The 24,461-nt window shown below is 39.6% G+C and overlaps 1 protein-coding gene across 2 annotated transcripts; it reads right to left on the bottom strand.

The window, feature by feature from the left end:
• Positions 1–1,035: 1,035 nt before the first annotated feature.
• Positions 1,036–24,342, bottom strand: CHMP2B (charged multivesicular body protein 2B). 2 transcript variants are annotated; one of them, XM_080919365.1, is made up of 8 exons: positions 24,108–24,342; positions 11,888–11,979; positions 7,985–8,179; positions 6,511–6,613; positions 2,824–2,930; positions 2,549–2,650; positions 1,973–2,117; positions 1,036–1,524 (listed from the first exon to the last, which is right to left on the bottom strand). In XM_080919365.1, exons 1-8 carry the CDS (start codon positions 24,139–24,141, stop codon positions 1,430–1,432), a joined length of 873 nt encoding a protein of 290 aa, XP_080775491.1. In that variant the 5' UTR covers positions 24,142–24,342; the 3' UTR covers positions 1,036–1,429. The 2 variants fall into 2 exon arrangements, with proteins under 2 accessions (XP_080775491.1, XP_080775492.1); XM_080919366.1 differs by lacking the exon at positions 1,036–1,524 and having other exon boundaries at positions 1,996–2,650.
• Positions 24,343–24,461: the final 119 nt, after the last annotated feature.

Raw genomic sequence — 24,461 nt, 5'->3', positions numbered from 1 at the left:
GTGACATCACTCTGGTACTGAATGAAATCTCCATCCCTCACCCAGAATGGACCTCTTTTCGCAGACACTGCTATATTAGCCCATTTCCTGACCACTGGCAAACACTTGTTTGGCTATAAACACTACAGAAATCCAAATAAATAAAGGTTTGCTTTCTAAAATGATCATTTCTGTTATGCTCAACTGACAAAAATGACTAACTTCAGATACTCTAGGGTCTAAAGTGAAGTCTTCCTTTTAGAAAGATAATGAAGGTACTGAGGGACTTACGGTGAGTGTAATGTGCCTCCCAAAACATTTACAAATGCAGTCAGAAAAATTTACAGTTGATGTGTGTCCAAAGTCCTGTGTGGCTGTATTTGATTTAAACAGAAGCAGTTACTTAATATTTGTGTACCTGGAGCCATAACTCTGAAATGTTTACTTCTTGCAGACTGCAGGGAAAGAATGAGGTCCATTTTACTGGCAACTATTGCTTGGTGGGTTTGCCCCATTGGCAAACACTGATCCTCTAACAACCTTCACTTACTTAGGTTTTTACTCTTTTTTTTTTTTTCCAGTTGCCTTTGTCCCCCTTCCAGCCCGACTTCTGACTGTTCCTCATCTCATATCTCCCCCATGTCCCCACTCCCGTCCCCACTCCCCACCCCACGAGATCTCCCCACTCCTTGGGGCCTCAAGTATTTCAAGGGTTAGGTACATCTTCTCTCACTGAGGGAAGACCAGGCAGTCCTCTGCTGTCTAAGTGTTAGGGACTTCACATCAGCTAGTGTATGTGGCCTGTTGGTGGTCTGAGAGATCTAGGGGGATTCAGGTTAGTTGGCTACTGGTCTTCCTATGGGGTCACCCTCCTCCTCCAACTTTCAGTTCTTAAAGGAGACATTTTCTGTAAAATTTTTAAGTAGCACAGCTATCTATACTTCCTTACAGAAAAATAACAAAGATTACTGTTTAAACTACTAGATATCTACAAAATTCCTAATCTTAACAACAGTCAAAATTCAAATAAAAGATTTAAGAAAAAATGGGTAAGAGCAATAATCTTTATTGACTTTTTTAAAAAAGGACAAAATAATATTAAAACTCAGAACTCTCACATGAAAACAAAAGAGTAACTTAGGTCACACAACATTATAATGTGTTTCCAAAACATGTCTGGGTGTAGTACCCTATGATACAGTACAATGTTCAGGAGTCATGACAACTGTGCACTTTACTGTCGGTGCTGAACACAGAACGGTTAAGAATCCGAAGGCAGACGGCGCAGCTCCTGCTCCTCGCACCTGCTGGTCGTGTGTGTCAGCCCTCGCTAACCGGCAGTCTAGAGCCCCATCACTCCAGGTTACCAGGTCACGCCGATGAGGAGTCTACAGTTTCTGTGTTGGGATGTGTCAGAATCGCTGTTCCAACATGGCTCTTCAAAATGAACCTACCTCCCACTCTCCTCCACACTCTGAGGCCTCCTTGTCTCCTCTCGACAGGGCACAGCCACCTTCCCTTCAGATGCTGCTGAGGCAGTGATTTCTGACAAAGTTGCAGTTTATTTACCAAAAACACAACAAAAACACTTTTACTTTAGAAATCTAGATCACGTACTGTCAGAGACACTGTACTTCCTTTAGAAGAATGGCTTCAATTTAGATGGTTTAATGTGTATATTAACACAATTCAAAATTTTAACATAGACTAAGTTATAATTCATACAGAGAAAATCTCAGTTCTTAGAAGAAAGACCAAGTATAGTTTCATTACTGTAAATGTTATTAATTCAGTGTCTTCTTTCTTCATTTTGTTAATTATATCGAATTCACTTTTAAAAGCTTTATAAGACAGATTGGATAACTGTTCTAAGTCTCAATTTTATTTTAAAATGTAATTGATTTTTGCCAGTTAAATTAATTTAAAGATGTGCACAATATGTTTGGCTATTTAAGGCAGGTGCCAAGCACATTTTGAAAGGTAATAAACTTACCAACTAGAATGTTCTCCCAAAGGGGGAAAAATAGGAGAAAAGTCCAAGCTCGCGAGGTTTGAAGACAGATGTTTAAGTAGCACTCTTCTTTAGATGGTTGAAAGTAATGTGGCAGCTGCACTGCCTGTGGTCCTAACATAACTGCCTACAAAGGACAAGCAACAGATGCAGAACTCACAATATGCCTTTAATATTTTTACAGCTCTTTAAGTTGGTGCCTAACGGCATTTAACATTAATTCTGACTTCAGTAAAACAATTTAGAACACAACCCGACACTAAGTAGTGACACCATCTCCCTATGCCATGCAGAAAAGCACTCAGCTTGCACATCTCAGACCGTGGCAGTTCTAGTTGAAACCCAAACTGTTCCCATTTTTTGTTTTTTTTTTTTTGTTTTTTTTTGCGTCACTGGCATTCTTTGGCAAAGGATTTGAAATAGCCATGGGTCAGGAGACAACTGTTCACTCATGGTCTTCATTTTTGCAAAATGAATGTGTTTTGTAAAAGGAATCTACACTGGACTCGCTCTAGAGCAAAGTGAGAACAGTAGGTATGGCTTTTTGATCTAGTCTACCCCCAAAGCTTTCAGTTGCCGTTCAATCTCTTCATCGGAAATTGTAGCCTTTGAAGTGGAGGCAGAAGGTAAGCTTCTCGCAGCCGATGGAGCTTTGGCCATCTACATTACAGACAAAAATGGGAGAAAACCAAGTTAGCAAGCATATTGATGCGGACCGAGGACACACTGTGTTCTGACACACACAGAAAACCATGCAGACAGCAGAAGGAACCCAGCAAAACACCAGACAGAAGTGGCCAATGCTATTTTCATCGAAAAGAAGCTATTCTTACCTTTCCAGAGATTTCAATTCCGATTTCATCAAGAACTTGATTCACGATGTCCTGGCTTTCTTCTTCATCATCAGAGCCATCAAAGATGTCATCAAGTGTGTCATTGACTTGCAGAGAAAAGAAAGTGAGCAAAGCAATTATTTTCTAATAAGGTACAAGTTAGTTTTATATTTCTGGAATAAAATCAAACTACACCTACATATTATTAATGTTTAAGAAGCAAATTTAGGGAAAACAAAAACCCACAACACTCAGGTTTTACCTGTCAGTGATATGCATTGGTAAACACACTTCTGACCACAGCATTTGAAACAATGCCATTTAAACACACAATCCTGTAATAAAACCAACCTCGGTCGAACTGTGATTACTGTGCACTGAGCCCTGAGTTTAAGCTTCATCACCATAATGGAAGGAAGGAAGGAAGGAAGAAAGGAAGGAAGGAAGGAAGGAAGGAAGGAAGGAAGAAGGAAGGAAGGAAGGAAGGAAGGAAGAAAGGAAGGAAGGAAGGAAGGAAGGAAGGTAGGAAGGAAGGAAGGAAGGAAGGAAAGAAGGAAGGAAGGATGGATGGAGAAAGAAAGAAGGAAAGAACACAATGATTTATGAAATCTAGATCTTCAATAAACAAAATGCTTAAGTAAGTTGTTAGAGGCTTATAGTTTTTAAATATGATTCTACACATTGAATCCACTGAGCAGTTTAATGTAATCAAGAAAAGAAGTGCTCAAACTGTCTGTTAAAATCTAGGTGATAACGAACCTTCTACCCATTTATCATATTTGCATTATTTCTTATGTTAGCATTTAAGCTATAGGTAGGATATTTTAATAAAATATTTAATAGATTGACTGTAAGAATAATATCGATTTAGCCCTGCAAGTTTACTAATGGTGTCATCCTCTTTCTTTCCTTTCTGGGAAATCGCCACAGTACAAAACTATAGAGCTTAATATTCCTTTCAATATAAAGTTGTAAGCAACGTCATAAGACATCTTATCTAATATCTGAAATTGCAGACATATCTGGTAGGAAGGAAGGGCAGACTCATCCGTGCCCTCAGTGCCCACCAGGTTCTCTTACACACTTGCTTTCTGTGGTACTGCCATTGAAACAGCTGGAGACTGATATAAGATTGAAAATTTTCCTTGTTAAGAAGTAAATTTATAAAGGGCTAAAGGGTTATGATACTGTAAAATATCAGTGAATATAAAAACACACACTAAGACACAAATAAGACCCAAGTTAAGGTCTCGATACTTGCATCTTGTATTGAGTGGCTTTAAGAGCAAGTTAGTTTGTCTACCTGTGGCTCCAGGTTCACACTGGTCTAGCTAATCTTTACTAAAAACTTGTTAAACGTATACAAAACATTTGGGCTTTTTCTTGTTGTTACTCAGTGGTCAGCAAGAACCTGATGCAAGAATATGATAGAATGCTCCAGAAGTAAGCTTCTAGAGTATGCACTCAGCAGTGGATAACCAAAATGGAATTGGCAGCCAGGCAGGTCAGAGGCTAGGCAGGTCTGCAAGGGTCTGAAGGAAGAACAACTGTGGGGGCGGAGGGGGATGGAGACCCCAAAAGCTCAATCAGAAAACCAGGGAACTTGACAAAAAAAAAAGCACTTCTGACAGGCCATGTTCTAAAGCCTAACTGTGGACAATCTTGAGTAACATGTTACACATAGCTTTTGGAAGTAATTAGCCTAGATCTGCTCTGACATAAGGCCCAGCCCAAAGATGGAATCTATACTCAATACTGCTTAGGTGACCAAGAACCTGCGAAAAGACCTTCTAGGAATCGAGAATATGTTCTACTAAATGAACGAAGCAATAAAATGATTCTGAGAGACATTCTGCTGTATCCTAAGAGCTTTGCCCAGGCATCATGAGAAACAAATGGGAACAGAGACCCACAGGCAGAGAAAAAGTGAAGAGTGAGGCTACTTGGAGCACTAAGGCCTCACTGGGAATGTCTCTATCAAATCCTTGCCCTCAGAGCTCAGGAAACCCTGCAGAAGGTGGAAAGAGTGTAAGAGCAAGAGGGGATGGAAGACAGAGAAAACAAGGCCCGCTAATCCATCAGGATCAGCGCACATGTGAGATCGCAGAGGCAAGGGCAGCATGCACAGGGACTGTATGGGTCTGCACTAGACTAAGTCTCAGAGTTAAAAGGAGAAGCACACATAGGCACCGGTACCTGACCCAGAAGCAAACTCCAATTGAAAACTACTTGCAAATGAAAAGTTACTTTTTTCCAAGGGAGTCTCTCATGGGGAAACAAACTACTCATAAGGGTAGGCTGTATGTCTAGCAGTGGGTGACCAACAGAAAACAAACTCAATGGCATCTCTGTTACACACACACACACACACACACACACACACACACACACACACACACGGAGAGAGAGAGGGAATGTTATCTTTTTTGTTTTACCCTATAGGTCCTTTGTATATATGCTATAGCTTCTACTTTTGTGGTGTTTTGGGATTCTCGAGTGTGCAAACAAGTGGGCTCTTTTCCTTCTGTTTCTTTTGTTCTATTCTGATGTGGTAGTTTTTGTTTCATATTATATAATATCATAGTATATTATATTATCCCTCAGAAGCCCTTCTGTTTTCCAGATAGAGACAGAAAGGGGTGGATCTGGACATGAGAGGAAGTAGGGAGGAACTATATGAAGTAAACAGACAGGAAACCATAAGCAGGATATATTATAGGAAACAAAACCAATACATAATGACAATATTGTTACTGAACACTTAAAAAGTTATTTCTTAACTAGTGTTATCTTAGGTTGAAGAAGTACCAAATACAAATGGCAACAACTATGCCAGACATCACAGCGGCCTGGACTTACTCATTACAGAGTTACAGAAATATAAATTTAATTTTTCTAGCCTGATATCAACTGTCCTATAACTGGAAATTATCTCAGCACATTATATAAAGAACATTATATTGATAACAATTCTCTTGTCACTGGAAGATTTTGCTGATGTTTCTGAGATCCATTTTATGTTTTTCTATGGTAAGAGATAGAAGTAAACTTCTGTTCTAACCGTCAATGAGGACACTCATGGAATACCACCAAGAGGAGAAGGCAATACCCTTATAAGGAACAAATGACTATTAGCCCATGTGGTGGTCTAATGAGTCTAAAAGGTGCTGTTCGCTAGACTAGATGCAACCCTGACATGGAAACAGTGAGCTGAGCTACACTGGCTGAGTCCCACAGCTGGCAAACAGCCAGAAAAGAATACCATGGAGCAGAATGCTGACATGTGTTTCAGTATTGACCAGCATGTGCTGAAGGACCACTAGTAAAACAAATATTGGGATGATGTTTGCGGCCTCATAGATACATCTTAACTTATACTCTCAGGATATTTAAGAATCAACAAAGTAAAACAGACTCAGTTTTTGTTTTTCTAAAACAGGGGTTCTCTGTGTAGCCCTGAATGTCCTGAAATTTGTTCTGTAGACCAAGTTGCCCTTAAACTCAGAGCTCCACCTGCCTATGCCTCCTGAGTGCTGGAATTAAAGGTGTGCCCCACCACTGCCCACAAACACATTCAGTGTCCCTTCTGTCTTCCTGGTCTGTGCATCTGTGACCAGAACACTGGACTGCTGGGACACAAACTTGGTTAACTCAAAGAGGAAAACACTACACATTTCTTAAACTTACTCATTTCTTCAGTCATTTCCATTTTCATGTTTTCCTTCTGGAAATTCTGCATTGTTTGCAGTGTCTTCTGTGGATCCATTTTCTTGTTGACTGCTTGCATTGTCTTTAAGAAATGAAAAGAGCCATGTTATCAGCCTAATTATGACAGCTACACATGGAGAAAGTCTAAAGGCAGCACATCAAATAGTCTCCACTAACCTAATGTTAAGTTTAATCCAAAACCTTGTCTCTGGGACCTAACCTTTGAAATCTGTTTGACAAGACAAAGTCATTCATGTAGCTAGAGTACAGCTAGCTCTGTTGGCACACTGGCCTTTTGTCTCTTTAAATGTGTACACTGACCCTAGCACAGAACCTCTGCATACACTAGTCCCTTATCCGTGTTGTTCTCTAAGCAATTCATATATACTGAAATTAAAGCTAAATGACATTTAAAACACAAGAATTTCGTGTGCTGGTTCCTTGCTTTACCCTCCTACTACACAGGACAAAAAAAGAGTCACAGATGGCTAAGTAACTTGCACAAGGCCACACTATTCCGTGAAACGTTACGTGAGTATAAGTAAAGTTTTAGAGTCCTGTACACACTGCATCTCCTGTGAGCTGCCTCGCAAAGAAACTCTTAAAATTCCAGGCAGTTAAGTCTTGGCTTAGCCATTTCAGCTGAAGTACTTGAATACATGAAGAAACGCTTGCTGACTAAATAATACATTCCTAAGACATGTAATTAAGAATTTTAATTCAGATACACATACACAGCAAGAGCACATCAAATTTCAGTTCTAAGACTATCATTTATAGAAAACAGCAAGGTAATTGCTTGCCTCAACACTTGTGTAAAATTAATAGTTCAGGTATGTGATCTTCATATGACCTTGTTCCCAAATTAGTCAGACATTTAGCTCTGTCTGTCTGTAAGACTACAGAGGAGACCGAAATACTTGCTTTGGTGTACTTTCATCAATACCTGAAATGCTCAGAGTCCTTGAAACACTAACAGTTAAAGCACCGATTGTATACATGCACATGCACCCTCCCCCCCACACACATAATTAAATATAAGTTCTTCAGTTCCTGAAATGGGTAAGTTTCAATTTAAAGCATTTATATGTATGGTTCAGAACATTATTTATAAGTGAATCAAGAGTAAGTTGTTATTCAAAAGTAGTCAGAAATATTAGTACAAGAGAAACCACCAACTTTTCTGACAATGTATTTAAAAAAGCAAAACTGAAAACACTGTTCTGTGTCAATTCCATATCAACTTTGAGCTACATGTGATCTTAAAACAGTAGAATGTCCTTACTCTTAATCACTAAGCTAAATGCAATGACATGGGCTGTTTAGTATTATAACTCACTGTATTAACAGATAAGATTTTTATACCACAAATGTACCAGAAAATGCCTTAAAATCTGATTTGAATATTAATTTTACATATCCTTTGAAAGCAGACACCAGATCTCTCAGTTACCTTTGCAGTGGTAGACATGGCGCCGGCCATCTTCATCTGCGAATTCATCACTTTCGTCTGTGTGGACATAGATGTGACCTTTGAGCTTACAGCAAATGTTCTTGTCTTCTGCTTCCGTAGATGGACAAGCTGCTTAGCTAAAACCCTGCAAGCTTCTTTATTACCAATCTTGGCCATCTTCTTAATTTCTAACTCCTAAGAAGAGGAAAAAAGGATAAGGAAATATAATCAAGGGGCAGTTATCGGAGAGTATCTAGAAAAAACATATCTAGTAGGCATAACATCTCTGAGAAGAAGGATAACTCGAGAGGCTCAGCCACATGTTCACATAGGAGGGACTGCTACCCTCAGTCTTGAAAATAAAGTCTACGAAACAGTATATGCATGTAGTCCAAAAGAAAATATAAAATGAGAATCAAAAAGTAGGTAAGAAAAAGTATGAGAAAGAACATGAAGACTGAGGTAGTAAAGTTAATAATACAGATCACTGCATTGGAACAGTCCACCTTATACCCCAATTAAAAGGAACCAGTTGAGATGTATAAAAGCAAATGTAACTATATGCTATCTCAAGAACTTAAGCAAAAGAGAAAGGTGTCTTAAAAAGTAGAAAATATATTATATATTTACCAAATATATCTGGAATGGCTACACTAATACTAGAGCATATAAATTTAAGAAGAAGAGCGTTGCCTGAGAGAAAAAAGATCATCTTATAACACCGGGACTAAAGCTAAGCTATCAGGTCATTCCTACTGTACTGGCTGGTTTTGTGTCAACTTGACACAAGCTAGAATTATCACAGAGAAGGAGCCTCAGTTGAGGAAATGCCTCCATGAAATCCAGTTGTAAGGCATTTTTTCAACTAGTGATCAAGGGGAGAGGGCCAAGCCCATTGTGGGTGGTGCCATTCCTGGGCTGGTAGACCTGGGTTCTATAAGAAAGCAAGCTGAGCAAGCCAGGGGAAGCAAGCCAGTAAGTGACATCCCTCCATGGCCTCTGCATCAGCTCCTGCTTCCTGACCTGCTTGAGTTCCAGTCCTGACTTCCTTCAGTGATAAACAGCATGTGGAAGTATGAGCTGAATAAAGCCTTTCCTCCCCAACTTGCTTCTTAGTCATGATGCTTGTGCAGGAATAGAAACCCTGACTAAGACACCTACATTTGTACATATGTAGTTAAGTGTGCTTCAAAATTGTTAATCACTGTTGGCGAGACTGAAAGGAGAAGCAGGCAAGTACACAATATGCCCAAAAGAGACATCAACCTGTCTCTTACACAAGTTGCTAGAATCATTTCAAGCACAGTTTTCTCATTTATAGTGATGTGTACAGATGCCTGAAACTGCAACACTAAACCATTACTGTACTTCATTTAATTTTTTTCTATACAGCCATAAGTAAGATAAACTTTTGCATCCCTTTAAGGAATATACTGCTTTCCTCTGTGACAGCAAAATTCTCAGAAGCACCTTTTGCGCAATCGTGTTGTTAAAGTAAAACATGGTTTATTAATCTGCAGGCGCTGTAGCCACTGACCTGAGAAACAGTGGGACAGTGTCTACGGTATAGAACACTGGACAAAGAAAGCAGACTCACTTTGTGGGGGGACAGAGGTGCCGTTAATAACTGAACAGTGTGTAACGTGGAGGTTGGGGTAAGAGAGACATGAAGTTGAGGCAGAATCTATCTAAAATGAGATAGTGGAGCAGTGTAGGATAAATATCAAGCCACACAGTAGGACATTCTTAAACAACTCATAAAAACATATGACCAAAAGGTTCTAAGACAGGATACGACATCATAAAGCCTTCCTTATTGATGACGTTATGATCCACTGATGTAGAAGTGTCATGGCATGTACAAAAGGCGACTAGAATAAATGAGCTCAGGATTCGAGATACACAAAGAAAAAGACAGGCACATCTCTATGTCTATACCAGTCAAAAATAATCAGAAATTTATTTTCTTAAAATGATAGCATCCAAAGAAATACAAGGCCTATATACTTGCAATTAAAAAGTAAATGAAAATAAAATAATAAAAAAATTCAGAGATCTAAAAAAGTAGAGATGTATAAAAAGTCATAGGCAGTAAGACTTATTGTTAAAATGTTAATTCTTCCAAACCACACATTAAATGAAACACCAATCAAAATCTAGTCATTTCTGTGGAAGTGACAGGATTGTTTTAATGTTTGTGATGGAAATGTGAAGCACCTGAAATACTTAAAGTGGCAGGTCTCCCCTTTGGCAAACCTCTATTTACATTATTATTCCCAACAATATCAAAATTACAGTTATGACGTAGCAACAAAAATGTTACGGTTGAGGTTGGGGTCACCACAAATGAGGAACTGGATTACAGGACGGCAGCGTCAAGAAGGCTGAGAGGCACCGCCCTACAGGGCTCTGAGAAGAAGGCTGAGGTGAAGGAGGATGCTTCTCTGACTTTAGGTCTAGCTGTGCATACACAGTACTAATTTTTTCTAGACAAAAATTTCTTAATACATTAAGAGTGCTAGCCACAGAAGAAAACTGTAATTATTTTCATCATACTAACTTTTCTGCATCAAAGGACATTTTAAAAATGGAAGATAAGGTCAAGAAGCTACATAGCAAGGCATGTTCTTAATGAGGTATTTGTACCCAAGCACACAAGCTATTAAGATAAAACAATCACAACACTGGTGAGGAAGGAGAGATGGATGAGAGGCTATGAGCAGCTGCTTGCACTATGCACGCTCTTGGTTCTCAGAAACCATGCTGCCTGCAAGGAGAGTCACAACTGCTAAAAGTATAGCTACAAAGTAACCCCACCTTTTTGTGGCCATGAAGCAGGTCATAGGACCTGCACAAGCTCAGCATCACTAAGGATTAGGGAGATACAATTTAAGGTCACATCCACTAACCCACAGAACAGTTCAAATTAAGACCTGCACTCCAGCTCTGTGCAACAGCTGCAATTCTCATCCACTGGCAGTGCAAAGAGAGAACATTCCAGACACTTTGAGACTGTTTCACACTTTCTGATATAAGGCCAAATATGTATCTCACATCTAGTAATTAACCAGAAGAAATGAAAATGTACAAAACTTGATTTGAATATACATAGTAACTTCACTTATTGGAAACTTTAGAAACAGGCATGTGTGTACTTGGGTAGTAAACAGATAGATTAGAAAACATGTGTACCCATCACATATGCAGCAGGCATGATTAACCTCAAAATAACTGTACTGAAAGAAACCAGAAAGGAGTCTCTGTGATTTCACCTTTATACAAGTTTAGAAACACACTCTAACCTAGGGTTGTCAGTATTATTCTCACTGAAAAAAGAGACAGTGGATGGGCGAAGGTATTTCACCAGGGAATGATAGCTGTGTTTATTACTTATCTAGGGTAACAGCTTCAGGGAACATGCTTATATCCAGCTATCAATAGTATACTCTAAATATGTGGAGTTTATAGCTTGTTTCTTAAAGATGCTCTAAGATCAGGGACGACATGCATTTAAAAATAGAGCATAAAAAATTTAAGGTGACTCATATTCATCTAATTAAAAGTAAACTGTCGTGGAACAATCATCTTTAAAAACCACTGAGGAGTTATGGTATTATTACTCTTTTGTTTTATATGAGTATTTTTAATTTTAATGTCAAAAAGGTGGATCTGTTTAAGAAATATTTATCCGTGAAACTATTCATAAGTTTTAGAAAAAGAACAAATTCTAATAAAAGTCAACAAATGGCACAATTTAAAAAAAAGAACTCAGCAAGGGATTGAATGCCGTTTCCTACTCAAGTAAATCACTTACCTCCCATGAACAGCTTTCTGGAGTCAGCTGATCACTCCACACTAATTACTAAGGAGTCTGGTCTTGCTGAAGCCCTGTGCTCTACTCACCAGCTGCTTCTCCTGTTTCTCCAAGGCTGCCCGGTCCCTGATTATTGCCCGCTGTGTGCCGCGCAGCTCTCGGTTCTGCTCCTTTATGACATCTGCGACAATCACAAAAGGAACTTGAAATGATGGTTGTAAAATTTTCCTCAATACCATTGAAAATACTGCACTAAGACTGTAGCACAACAGGGAACTATGATTTACTAGATGTTAATTTTCCTTCAATTTAATATACTACAAAATAATCATATATTAAAGCATTTATTATAACCATAGGTTGCATAAATAGAAAGATTTGTAGAAATATGCAGTTCTTTTGAAATTTACCCACTATAAATTTCATAAAAATACAAATTTATCTTAAGAGAATTATTATATAGTTGCATGTAGTAAGGTGACCAAATCCCCAACCCTAGCATGCAAGGGCACCCTTTCCACCTCTCCACGTCAGCACTATTTGGATGTCAGAAAGAAACACACACACATTAGATATTTTATTGATTTTCTCTCTCTCTCTCTCTCTCTCTCTCTCTCTCTCTCTCTCTCTCAATGTAGATTTTAGCTACAACTTACAGAATGGGACACTTATAAATTCCTAGAATATTCTCAAGCTGTATATATATATATATATATATATATATATATATATATATATATATATATATATACACACATATATATATAATGACAGAACACTAATATCCAGAATACATAAGAAATTCTAAAGTCTCACTAGCAAATAAATAAATAAAACTGAACAAGAGACTTGGATATTTTTTGAAACAATATACACAAGTGATCAGTTAGCAACTGAAAATAATTGTTCACACAGTCATTGAGGGAGACACAATGTAGGGCAGAGGCAAACTGTGTCCTGAGGAGGACTATTATAAAGAAGGTGAGTGGCCAGCCAGGATCTAAGGACAGGAACCCTCACACACTTACAGGAAATGTAAACCTGAACAGACATTTCCAAAAACAGAGTTGAAATTCCAAAAACCTTAAAACTAGTTATCAAGTGATTTAACAGTTCATTTCTAGTTATGTATCCAAAGTAAAATCAGGATAAGAAAGACATTCACACTCATGTTTTTAATGCAACACTATTCATAAAAGCCAAGAAATGGAAGTAACTTAAGTATGCATTCATTACCTGATGATGTAGAAAGAAAATGGGAATGGAATTCTAATAGAGTATTATTTACATGAATAAAATGCTGTCCCTTGTGACAGCCTGGATAGAGCTGGAGTCATTAAGTAAACTAGGATGGGTACAGAAAGAAAAGTTCTGCAGGACTGCACTGGACTGGAGAATCTAAGAGAAGCTTCCACAGAGGCTCAGAGTGCTATGGTGGTTTCCAAAGACTGTGGAGTCTAGAAAGGCTGGAAGAGGTGGAGAATGTTTTCTTTTATGGTTTGAGTGGAAAATGCCCCCAAAGGCGTTTGAAGAGTTATTTCCAGGTATTGGCACTGTTTTAGGAGGCTGTGTGGTCTTTATGAAGTGAAGGCTGGTTAGAACAGGGTTTCCAGCCTTTGGGGGATGCACATCTGATATAGGCATATCACATATTTTCATCATGATTCACTGCAGTAGCAGAATTACAGTTATGAAGCAGCAACAAAATAATATTGTGGCTGAGGCACCACAACTTATGCTACTGTATAAAAGGATCATAGCATTAGGAAGGCTGAGATTCATTTGGCTAGAAGAAGAATGCATGAGAGCCTTTCAGGTTCCAGTTCAGCCTAGTTCTGGTATGAGCTCAGTACTTCCTGTCAAAGGGATGTGACCAGCACTTCACACCCCAGCTATTGCAGCACCAACGCATTCCTTCCACCACCCCTTTCCTGCTCCACAAACAATAAGCAGAGAAAATCCTTTCTGAGCTGCTTCTTTCAGGTATTTGGTGCTTTAATGACACAGGTTCTACATTAAATTAGATGTGAGCAGGAAGTTTCAGTGGGCCACTGTACTGCCAATAACAATGATGTGTAGGGACAGAGTCTGTATGCACTATGTGACGATGCGTCTCTGTACTTCCATGACTGCCTTATACACCACTGATTGGTTAAGATACAAAGCCTAAGGTCTATTAGTAAAAGGCAGAATAGAAGATGGGACATCTGGGAGAAATAAGAACTCTGCGGAAGAGTCAGGTGCAGGGAGATGCACCACTCAGTCTCAGAGAAAGTCAGGCATATGAAACTCAGGAGAGGTAGCCATGTTGCAGAACTTAGATTATTATAAATGGGATAACAAATTATGAGCTGGATGGGAATGAGCCTACCATAAGGACTTCTGTGTCATTATTTGGGAGGTGGAGAGGGCATAAAAAAGCCCAAGCAGTTACAGTGATGTGCTGCATATTTCAAAAAGCTGAAAGAAGTATTAGGCATTTCATTATTTGAGTAGACAGATATATTTAACAAGACTGAAAGATTATATAATTTATGTATGTATTAAAATAACAACCCATTTCAGATGTACACTCTTTGTCTATTATCAGTTAAGAATCAAAAAGAATTTAAATCAAGAAGTTCATCTAATGACAGATAAAGGGGATGTGGACCCCAACCCCTTCCCCAAAGCTTTCCCTCTGGCACCTAGAACCCAGGGTGGTAGATTCTAAGAGCTAAGCACACTGCTGTGATGCCAGGATGGCATAGCACCCAAAGCAGCCGAGAAACTCTGTGTCCCTCACTCTACCCAAGAGTGTCATGTCCCTTTCCCCATGTGATAAACTTCACAGTGAAATAATCGTAGTAAACACCAAAGGCCCTTTCTTCAGTTCTGAGAACTATCCTAGTATATGATCAGTGTTGGAGGACAAGCTGTAGACTATCTGGTCAGAAAGAAGAACTGAGACACATGAATCCACCTATAGTGGAACAGTCTCTGGGTGAGTTTATTCCTTGTATATTTCTAAGGCAGAATAATTAGTATCCACACTAAAATATTGAGTTAGATACTCAGTTTCTGTCTAAAAATGAGAGTTCAGGCTAGATAAGGTCATCTTAGATAGGGAAAAAAAAACATATTATAATGAAACCAAACAGTTCAAAAAAAATAATTCAATTTACTTTAATTTTATGTAACTATGCATACATTAGCTGACACTGTATATCATAAAAGGAAAAAAATAAAGAAAATTAACTACTGCATATTCCACAGCCTCACAGTTGCTAATAGATCTATTAATATTTAAACAGTTCTAAGCTATAAACTCAGAGCATCTAATGTTACATACTAAAACATAATCATAACACTTTAAAACATATTATGGTAAGTAGGGAAAGACAGTAAAATGTCTTTTCATCTGAGGCAAAGGGAACAGTCTATAAAACAACCAGATTACCCCGCCACTGTCCTTAAGCAATCCTATAAGAATCTCACATTTAATGGCTTGGTCTTTTGGATAATTCAGAATAAATAACACAAAAGGCTGAGACACCTCTAATGTTTTAAAGGTCAACTTTATTTTTCACTTGATTTACTTCTTAGTAGACCTGATTCTATCCTAAGACCCAAGCTCTTTAAGAGCAGAGAATACATCTGATAAGATAAACATGCTGAGAAGTGTCAAGTTTAATTCCAGGGGTAGGAGATAAGGGAGGGAAAGATGGAGTAGGTGATGCAGAAACAGTAGGGACAACTGCTTCCCCCTCCCCCCTCCCTTGGGGTGTATGTGGGGGGGTGGGTGTATGTGGGTGTGTGGTTTCGAGTGCACATGCACACTCTTTCTCAAGTCCCATACACCTTGCCTTTTGATCAGACTTCCCCATAAAAGAAATAAAGAGCTAGGAATCGGTATGTCTGACAAGCTCCTCCCCAGCACTGTCATTACAAGTGCTACCACCATGTCTGGCTTTTGTGTGGGTCCTGGGGGATTGCCATGCTTGTAAGACAGGCATATTACTCTCCTGCTGTATGTTAAAACAGGAAATCCTATCATTAACCTCTAGGTAGCACGGATCCTGCTTGTGGTCCCAACCTCTTCAAAGCTAACAATTACTTCTTACAAAATGCTCTATTCCTGAACTTCCCCAACTCAACACTGTCCAACACAGGACCCGTGTAAACGGCCATGCTTTCATTTTTTGGATTTTTCAGTTTAGCCCTGTGAATACTCTGCAACTGCTATCCAGCTCTGCAAAAGGAAGCTACAGAATCCTGTCTCAGGATGTCGTCCAGTAAAGGCCAGTACCTACAAATTAAGCTCAATATCCCCTTTACTTCAGAGATTCCTCAGGCTTAAGTAGTTAAAGCACATATAGTTGTATGCTTATATGTATGTACTGCCACAATACCATCTCAATATATAATATCTAGGAGCGATCTTATGATCCAAATATCATGAGACATAAAGGAATAAGTCTATCAAGCACATTTAACTTATTACCTTAAATAAATAAAATCAATTGGTTATGAGGAAGGATATAGTTTAACATTAATAAAATCTAAACTATGACAGACATCTTTGTACTGTACAAACATGGATCTTTGAAGTAAGCCATCGCTTCGTTTGGGACAAGTAACAGTAGCTGCTCCTTAGAAGTAATCTTACTGACCTCCCTCCCCCTTTGATAAGTTACTCCTGTCTGCCTCTGGTAAAGACTATACCCTTAATCTTTTTCTGGCATTCTCATTTCTAAAGAAAACCACCTACATGATTATAAAATCTTATATATTTTATATATTATAGATTTATCACTCTTCAGAGATCTGCAGAACCCAGCATGTAATAACACTCAGATAATAAGGGACTATAACCCCTCCCTATGCTCTGATCATGAGCATCAGCTAAGTTTTAAACACAAGAAAAGCGGTATGTCTATTTAACAAAGCACTAGAAATGGAAGTTGCTTGTTCTAAAATTCTGGTAGCAAAAAGTAGACCTTCCCTCTGGTTGAAGAAGAAATGACTCAGCATTTTGCCTTCTTCCCGATTATCAAACATTTCCATTCCCCAAGATTAAAATATGGAAACTATTAGCCCCTCCATCTATCTTCCCAGGGACAACTGGAATAGTTGGGTTCCTTCCCAACTCTCACTTTCTCAGCAATGTCTTATGAATGTAAGCATTGAGATATAGTCCAGTAGAATGCTAATTTGACCGCTGCCAAGACAATAGTAGAAACTAGTGGAGGTCCCTACTGACATGGTAGAGACAATGTTTCCTTCCCATATACCCCTTGCTTCTCTGGAAATAGGGTGTGTCCTGGAGGGCCACCCCTTCAGTCACTTTGGAAGGCTGATCTGATGTACTTCACAATGGCTGGCATTTGCTAAATGACAATTTCCAAAATTTGTGTATGTGATATAGCAGGCCAGCCAATCCTCTCTCCAGCCCATGTCCGCCATGACCCTTAACAACCACCCAGGTCAGCTCCTCCAAGTTGGGTATTAAATGACTACCTTAAGCTTGTTAGGTCCTTCTCCTCATGAAATAATGATATTACTACCTGTGTGGCAAAATCATAGCTTTTAATTTTTGAGACTTTGAAAGACATAGCTAAAAAGGTCTTTTTGCTTTCTTAGGATCCAAATCAGTTTAGAAAAAATAAGTTTAAAAGAGTTCTCACACTATACTTTTCTACTGAGATTTGAGGCCAAGTCCTAACTTGACTTGCAGTATGCTGCTCATTTGCATATAATTTGCACATTGGAGGATTAAAAACAAAAAGTGATAATACACTATAAATAGAACGGCATTAAGTCCTTTCCAATGGAGTGTCTTTTGGGAGGGAGGGGCAGACAGGACTGCCTCAGGCCTCGGACAGCTCAGGATCTGTCAGAGATGCAGCCTAGCCAGCCTATCCATGCTGCTCCCTCACACAGCATGCTGTGCAGGGCTCACAGGGCATGGGACTGGAAATCACTGTATCTCAGAATTTTACTGCTTACTAGTTATCCTAATTAGCTATCACATGAGCTGAGATCAAACTGAAACTGTCTAGGCCGGAAAGCTTTCTCAGTGGTTAAGAGCCCTTTTTGCTCTTGTAGAGGATGCTGGTTTCATTCCTACCACAACTGCCTGTAACTCTACTCTCAGTGAAGCCAACCCCTCTTCTAACCTATGTGAGCACCAAGCACACATATGGTACACACACACATATGTGGAGGTAAAACACTCATAAACATAAAATAATAAAAGAAATCTTTAAAAACCATGACATATCCCTTTATTCTACTTCACTGGAAGGCACTACTTTTGACTTTCCCTGTGGGTATAACAACTAGCACCAGTGATGAGACTGGATACCACAGCAGTGGTGCAAGAACTGTCCAAACCCCAGTGATATCTGTGAACACAAGACAAACCTTGAATGTAGAGTTCATCAACAAAACAGTGAAATTAGGCCCTAGATATACAGATATACAGCCTTCTAGAGTCAATGAGAGGAAGAAAGCTCGAGAAAATGGTCTAAAATCAAAAGCAAAAAAAAAAAAAAAAAAAAAAACAAAAACAAAAAACAAAAAAACCACACAGAATCAGGCAGAAGGGAATAAAAATGAAGAAGAACCGGAATTTCATATGCAATCAAATCAAACTGATTTCTCGGGCTATAGAGACAATATAAGACAACAGTGCGGGGAGCAGTGGCTAATTAACTACATTCTAATACACAGTATCGCAAAGTCAAGACTGACAATAAGACTCAGGGCACAAGATGATGTCAAAAGCTTTATTCTAACCACAGGAGATAAATGACTCAAGTAAAGTTGCAGGCATTATAAACTGTAGAAACGGGGATGAATGTGATCCAAACACATTACGGGTATGCATACATCTATCATTATGAAGCCTATTATTAGCCAGAATATACATTAATTTACAAAGACTAGGTTCAGGTGAAACAGGGAGAGGTGGAACACTAAAAACAGAAATGGAGAGAGAACTCCATGGCAGCACAGCAAGCAGACGGTTATTCCATTTCCCACAGGTGTCAAAAGTCATCAAAGTCTGGGAAGTTCACTCAAGCAAAGTCTTAAAGTCTCCACCCCTTGAAGAGCTCAGAAAAACTTCTTGGCTAGGCATATGCCAGCAGATGTAGTCTCACTTGCCCTTGTCCTAAAGTGGGTAGGAAGAAAAAGTAACCAAGAAGACATTTTCCTAGAGTTATTTGCTCTGAAAATGCAGAGAACTTCTATCAAGGAGGATAGGAAACATCAAAGAGTGGTACTTGATGATGCTGGTCTAAAACCAGTCAAGAAAAACTGCATGACAAGTATAGTGTCCCTTGAATCCCACATTCAATTAGTTGGTTTTCTTTGGTATGTTAAGAATGTAGGGTAAACAGTATAAAATGTGAGATCTACAATATTCAGGATAATAATCCCCCAGGGGACACTCAACATTCTATACAATAGCTAAATACTGTAAATACCACAATACTATTGCCTTTTAGCCTGAGGGGTTGGAGAAAAGGCACTTTTTTTTTTTCTGAAAAAGATTCAATTGTTATAGATGGTGCTTTCTTTCTTAAGGGTTTATAAATGTGGGATCATAACAATCTTCTTGACATATTTATTCCAATATAGTCAAAAATCCCGGCTGTGGGTAACAGGCATGTATGAATGATCCAAAGGAAGAAGACAAGAGCCAAGAATCACCACTCCTTCCTTGTAGAGCCAGTCTCCAAACTCTCTACAGGGCTCAGAGCAAGTAGTAGCACTGATGTACACATCATCAGGCTCTGGGTCCAGGGCACAGAAGTTCTGACTGGTAAGTGCTATCATTTTAGAGCTGTGGCCTATATGGCTAAAGACTCTCAAACCAAAATGGAAGTCAGGAAAGACTTAGAATAAGCCTCCTTTGGTAGCATAAAAGAGTTTTAGTTCCAGTGAAGGGTGGTAGGGATGCAGATGTCAAGCTGTAGGAACAGAAGGGATGTGATACTTTTGTGGTTTGGGGAGGCATCGGGGAAGACTTCCTGAAGAAGGTCAAACCTAAAGGAGAAGGAAGAGAAAAATTTGGGTTCAGGGGAGTTTTAAGTAAAACCATGTCAGTGTAAGATGACTGATTTTTCAGTATGCTGATGAACAGCAGAACATAACTCGAAAAGATTCTGAGATGCAGCGAAAATGTGGCATGTCAGAAGAAAGATAGGCAGGTGTTATTGAAAGACATTACTGTTGGGTACCAGAAGTTCACTAAAAAAGTATACTCTGAGGAGCAGAAGGGTCAGATTTGAGCTGCCATAAAACAATCACACAATCACCTTTGCAGATATAGGATGTAAAGGGTTGAGAAGCTGCAAGAAATTAAAGCAGAAAGTTGGTTGCTGAAGTGCAGGACAAGCAGAGTCAGAATTAGAACAGGGTGCTGTAAGCACACAATGCTACCAGGCAACAAGGAAAGATCAGACACTCAGTGACTCAGTAGTCAGGTGAAGGGAGGAGGTGAAGGAAGCACCAAGGACACAGGAAGGGGCATTTAGGGAAGGAGTGGACTTTAAGAGAGAATTAAGTTCTCTTCGGGATCTCTCATTTTGCTGCTATAAAAAAGTATATGCAGAGAGTCAGCAAGTTAGTGAATATACTGGTGCTAAAGAAAAAATAGAGAAACAACATATCATAGTATGTAAAGTCTAATTACAGTGAAAAGTAAGTGATGAAGAGAGAGGTACACGGTGGCCCAAGACAGAGCTGGAATACCTTAGCAATTGAGGAATAGCTTTAAAAAAGTAAGCACCAAAAACAAAAACCTAGCGAGAGGAAAGTTACGAGTGCTGGAGCTAGAAAGATGGCTCCACAGTACAGGACCCACGTTCAGTTCCCAGCACCCTTCCCCTGTTGCAGTGCCTGTAATTCCAGCTCCACTCCAAAGGACTCAGTGCCCTCTTCTGGTCTCCGCAGGTACTTGCAAACATGTAGCACACTAGGCATGTGCACGCACACACACGCACGCACGCACTCACGCACACACATATATACACACACACAAAATATGTATATATATATATATATATATGTATGTATATATATGTAGGTATATGTGTATATATATATATATATATATACATATATATATATATATATACCTATCCATATATGTCATTCTTTCCAATATGGAAATTAAACTTTCACTACTAATTCAAAGAGAACAATCAGGCTTATAGTATAGGCAAAGGTGAAAAAAATGGACAATTTCACCAAATTAACAAGATTATCAACAGCAACTGTGTATCCCACGTGGCTGACCTCTAAGAAAAACAGCACTGACAGTACTTAAGGAATGAGCTCCTACTTCTGCTGCTCAGTACGTTTCTGATCTTGAGTCACTTCCATAGGCGTCTGCACTCAGTTTCCCAGCCAGTGCAAAGGTCACAGGCTTCATGAGAACTGACTAAACATGGCAAACACAACTGCTAGCTCAGATCTGGTTTACAAAAAGATCTAAATTTTTTGTCTTTATTGAAAATTGGTAAAAATTACAGTGTTTAAGCAACTTAAGCAGTTACCTATTTTAGCAACCTATGTACCAGGCATGGTGACAAATGCCTGTCATCACTCTACTGGGGAAGCTGAGATAGTGGGGTCATTTAGACAAGCTGGGCTACACTGTCAGACTATCTCAAGCAACCAAATCAAACCAATCTAAACCATACCAGAATGCTACAGTTTTTCCAGGTCTCAGGTCAAACCTACTGCCTCCTTCACCCATTAACTCTATTCCTAGCTCCACCCAGTCCCCAGCATTTTACTTGCTCAAGCCCAGTTATGATTAAGTCCTAATGGAATGCTGGCTGAACAGGTTCATAATTCTTTTCAATAAATAGGTCACTATATGCCCACACAGAAGAAGAAACCCACAAATTATAACAAGTATATATACATATAATACAACTCAGAAAGGGGAAATCAAGTGCTCAATTGTACTTTCAAATGGGAAGGAATCCTTCTCAACAGTGGCTTTGAGATACACCTCTCATTAATTTCTGTAACAAAGTATTCACTGAAGAGACCTGTTCATCTCTGTGTCCAAATGAATTAAACATAACTATGAATAGTAATGTATTATAATGTTGTCTCTCTTTTTAATTTACATGTGCAGTAGTCTTTGATGATACAGTATATAATTCTTCCAGCCAATCCAGAGACAAAAAGATTCAATGATTCCCCAGACCCATAAGCAGTTACCCACTTCCCTTGTATATCAGAATTTCATTACTGCTAGAACAGATAAAAAGTCAGCATACAGTAAAACATCTTATGATCAATAACATGCCCCAGGAACTGAGAGAAATGCATAAAAACACATTAAATTTCATTATGAACTGGCTCATTACTGAGAGGAGTGCTGCCACCTTTTATATAAAACAAGAGCCCTTTCTTTTAACACAGAGAACAAACATCAGTAGAGCTCTAACATAATCCACAATTAAGGCATCAGTGAATGATCTGAATTAATATGATAATTTAAGAAAATGTCAAGTCTGCAAATTGGTAGATGGAATAAATTTACCTGGGGTCCAAATTTACATTCAGAAATGCCACACACAAGATTTTTTGTTAGGTATACTACCTAACAAAAGTCCTTAATACTTTTTTTCTCCCTAAACAATTCTGCTGGGGGGGGGGGGGAGGATCTTCTTATTAGGACTAGTCCAAGTGCAAATGAACATGAAGCCATACACTTCCCAGTACATCTCACTGTCTTTTTCTCTCTCCCCTAAACTTCAAGGATAAGTCAACCAGAAAGCACAAAGCCACGGCCTGTCTTTGAAAATGTAACAGACATTATGCAATTAAAACTAGAATATTTGGATTTTACTGTTAAAATATGCTTTCAAATTGTGACAACAGGGTGAGAAAAAAAAACCCTACTTCTTCTGTGCTTAGTAAATTCCCATTATCACTATATAAAATTATAGTGAATATGTATATATTGAAGATTATTACAATATAAAACTTAAGCAATGAAGAGATGACTGTTTCCTACCCCAAGTAGGAGTAGAATACAATATCACAATACTAGTACAGAAACACACACACACAATCCAAAGTGTCATGTTAATGATTAAACAATATTCTCAGAACATCACAAAAACACCCACTTCATGTAATTGTTATACCACATTGCAAGTTAGTAGCTATTCCAGAGGCTCAAAATGGTACTTCTCAATTAGTAAAAAGTCAACATAGTGAAAAAAAACAAAAACCAGTTACTCAGAAAAGGTAAAACTGCATTATGCTGTTTTATAAATTAGACATAAAAAAGGCCATAGCAGGGTAGAGATGGTGTCTTTGTTATCCCCTCCCCAAATCTGGCACTGAAACAGTGAACACAAAGAAATGAAGGAGTTACCCCAACTCAGGGCAGAGCTCTGTGCTTGTACCAATCACAGACTAGCTAACCCTGCTCCTTTTGTGGCTGGGTTAGACCCTTACAAAGGGGTGATTATTTGGCTGAAGCAACAGCAACCTGGACTCGACATGCAATGAAAAGCAATTCTGAGAAACTTGGTATGAATTTAATACCTGGGACAGCCATGTATAACATACACACTACACCACTGCCTGTGAATGCCAATAAACTTGTACATTCCAATACATCCACTTTTTCCCTCTTCACAAGATGGCACTGAGCCACCTGAAACAATGTGTTTTTTTAAAATGCGAACTTCTATGAAAATTACACCACTCTCACTTTCATCGGCAAAAGAACCACAGAGGAAAAAAATCTGCACTATGAAAACCATACCCAGACCTTTCCCTTGGACTTATTTTATTTTTCTGATGGAGTCTTTCTTATGTGTAACGCTGAGGTATTTGTAAAGAAGCAGCCAGTCTGGCCCCAAGTTCATTCACGAAGTGGACCTGCTGTGGACCTCCTCCTGCCTTGTCCCCTAGTAAACACACATCCCTTTCTGATGTCAGGAAGTGGGACGTCTTCACGGAAGAAACCAACAAGCAGGAAAACCCAACCTGAAATTTATCAACTCGCAAAGTCTAACGACACCCGCTGCTCTGCCTCCCTAGAAAGCTCAGAAATCCTCTCGGGGGAGGGCGGCGTAGGGGGTGGAGGGAAGAGAAAAAAAATGAGGGTGGGATGAGTGCCATCAGGAGGGCGAACCCGCCAGGTGAGGCTGTGGAGCCGGAGTGACGCAGCCATGGTCACCTGTGGGGCCGTCGACCCGGGCCCACCTCGGGGGACAGCATCCAAGCCAAGGCCAGAGCTCCCCAGAGACCCCAGGCGGATGAGCCCGGCCCTGAACTCACCGTCCACGGTCTTCTTCTTGAAGAGGGACGCCATGGTCAGCGGCCGCGCCCGGGCGGCCGAGCTCGGCCCGGTTCGGTCCGGCTCGGTTCTGGGAACAGGAAGGGTAGAAGGACCGATCCCCGGGGAGGCTCGAAGTAGCGGGAAGAGAAGGACAGGGTCTCCAAGCTAGACCTGCGGCGGGCGTGGCTCCGCGAGGCTCCCGAGAATGCGTCCTGGGTGCTCAGGTGACCGGGAACTAAGACACTTTTTGGAGAAGTCACTTCTAGGTGGCGCCTGCGCATTCTGCGAGCGCGCCTGCGCACTGCGCCTCTGAAGCCGCAAAGCTGCCCTCACTTCAAAGGCTGCCCGCTCTT

This window comes from Micromys minutus (genome assembly GCF_963924665.1).
Source record: "Micromys minutus genome assembly, chromosome: 7".
In the NCBI taxonomy this organism is placed as follows: Eukaryota; Metazoa; Chordata; class Mammalia; order Rodentia; family Muridae; genus Micromys; species Micromys minutus.
This window is presented reverse-complemented; position numbering and strand designations above follow the sequence as displayed.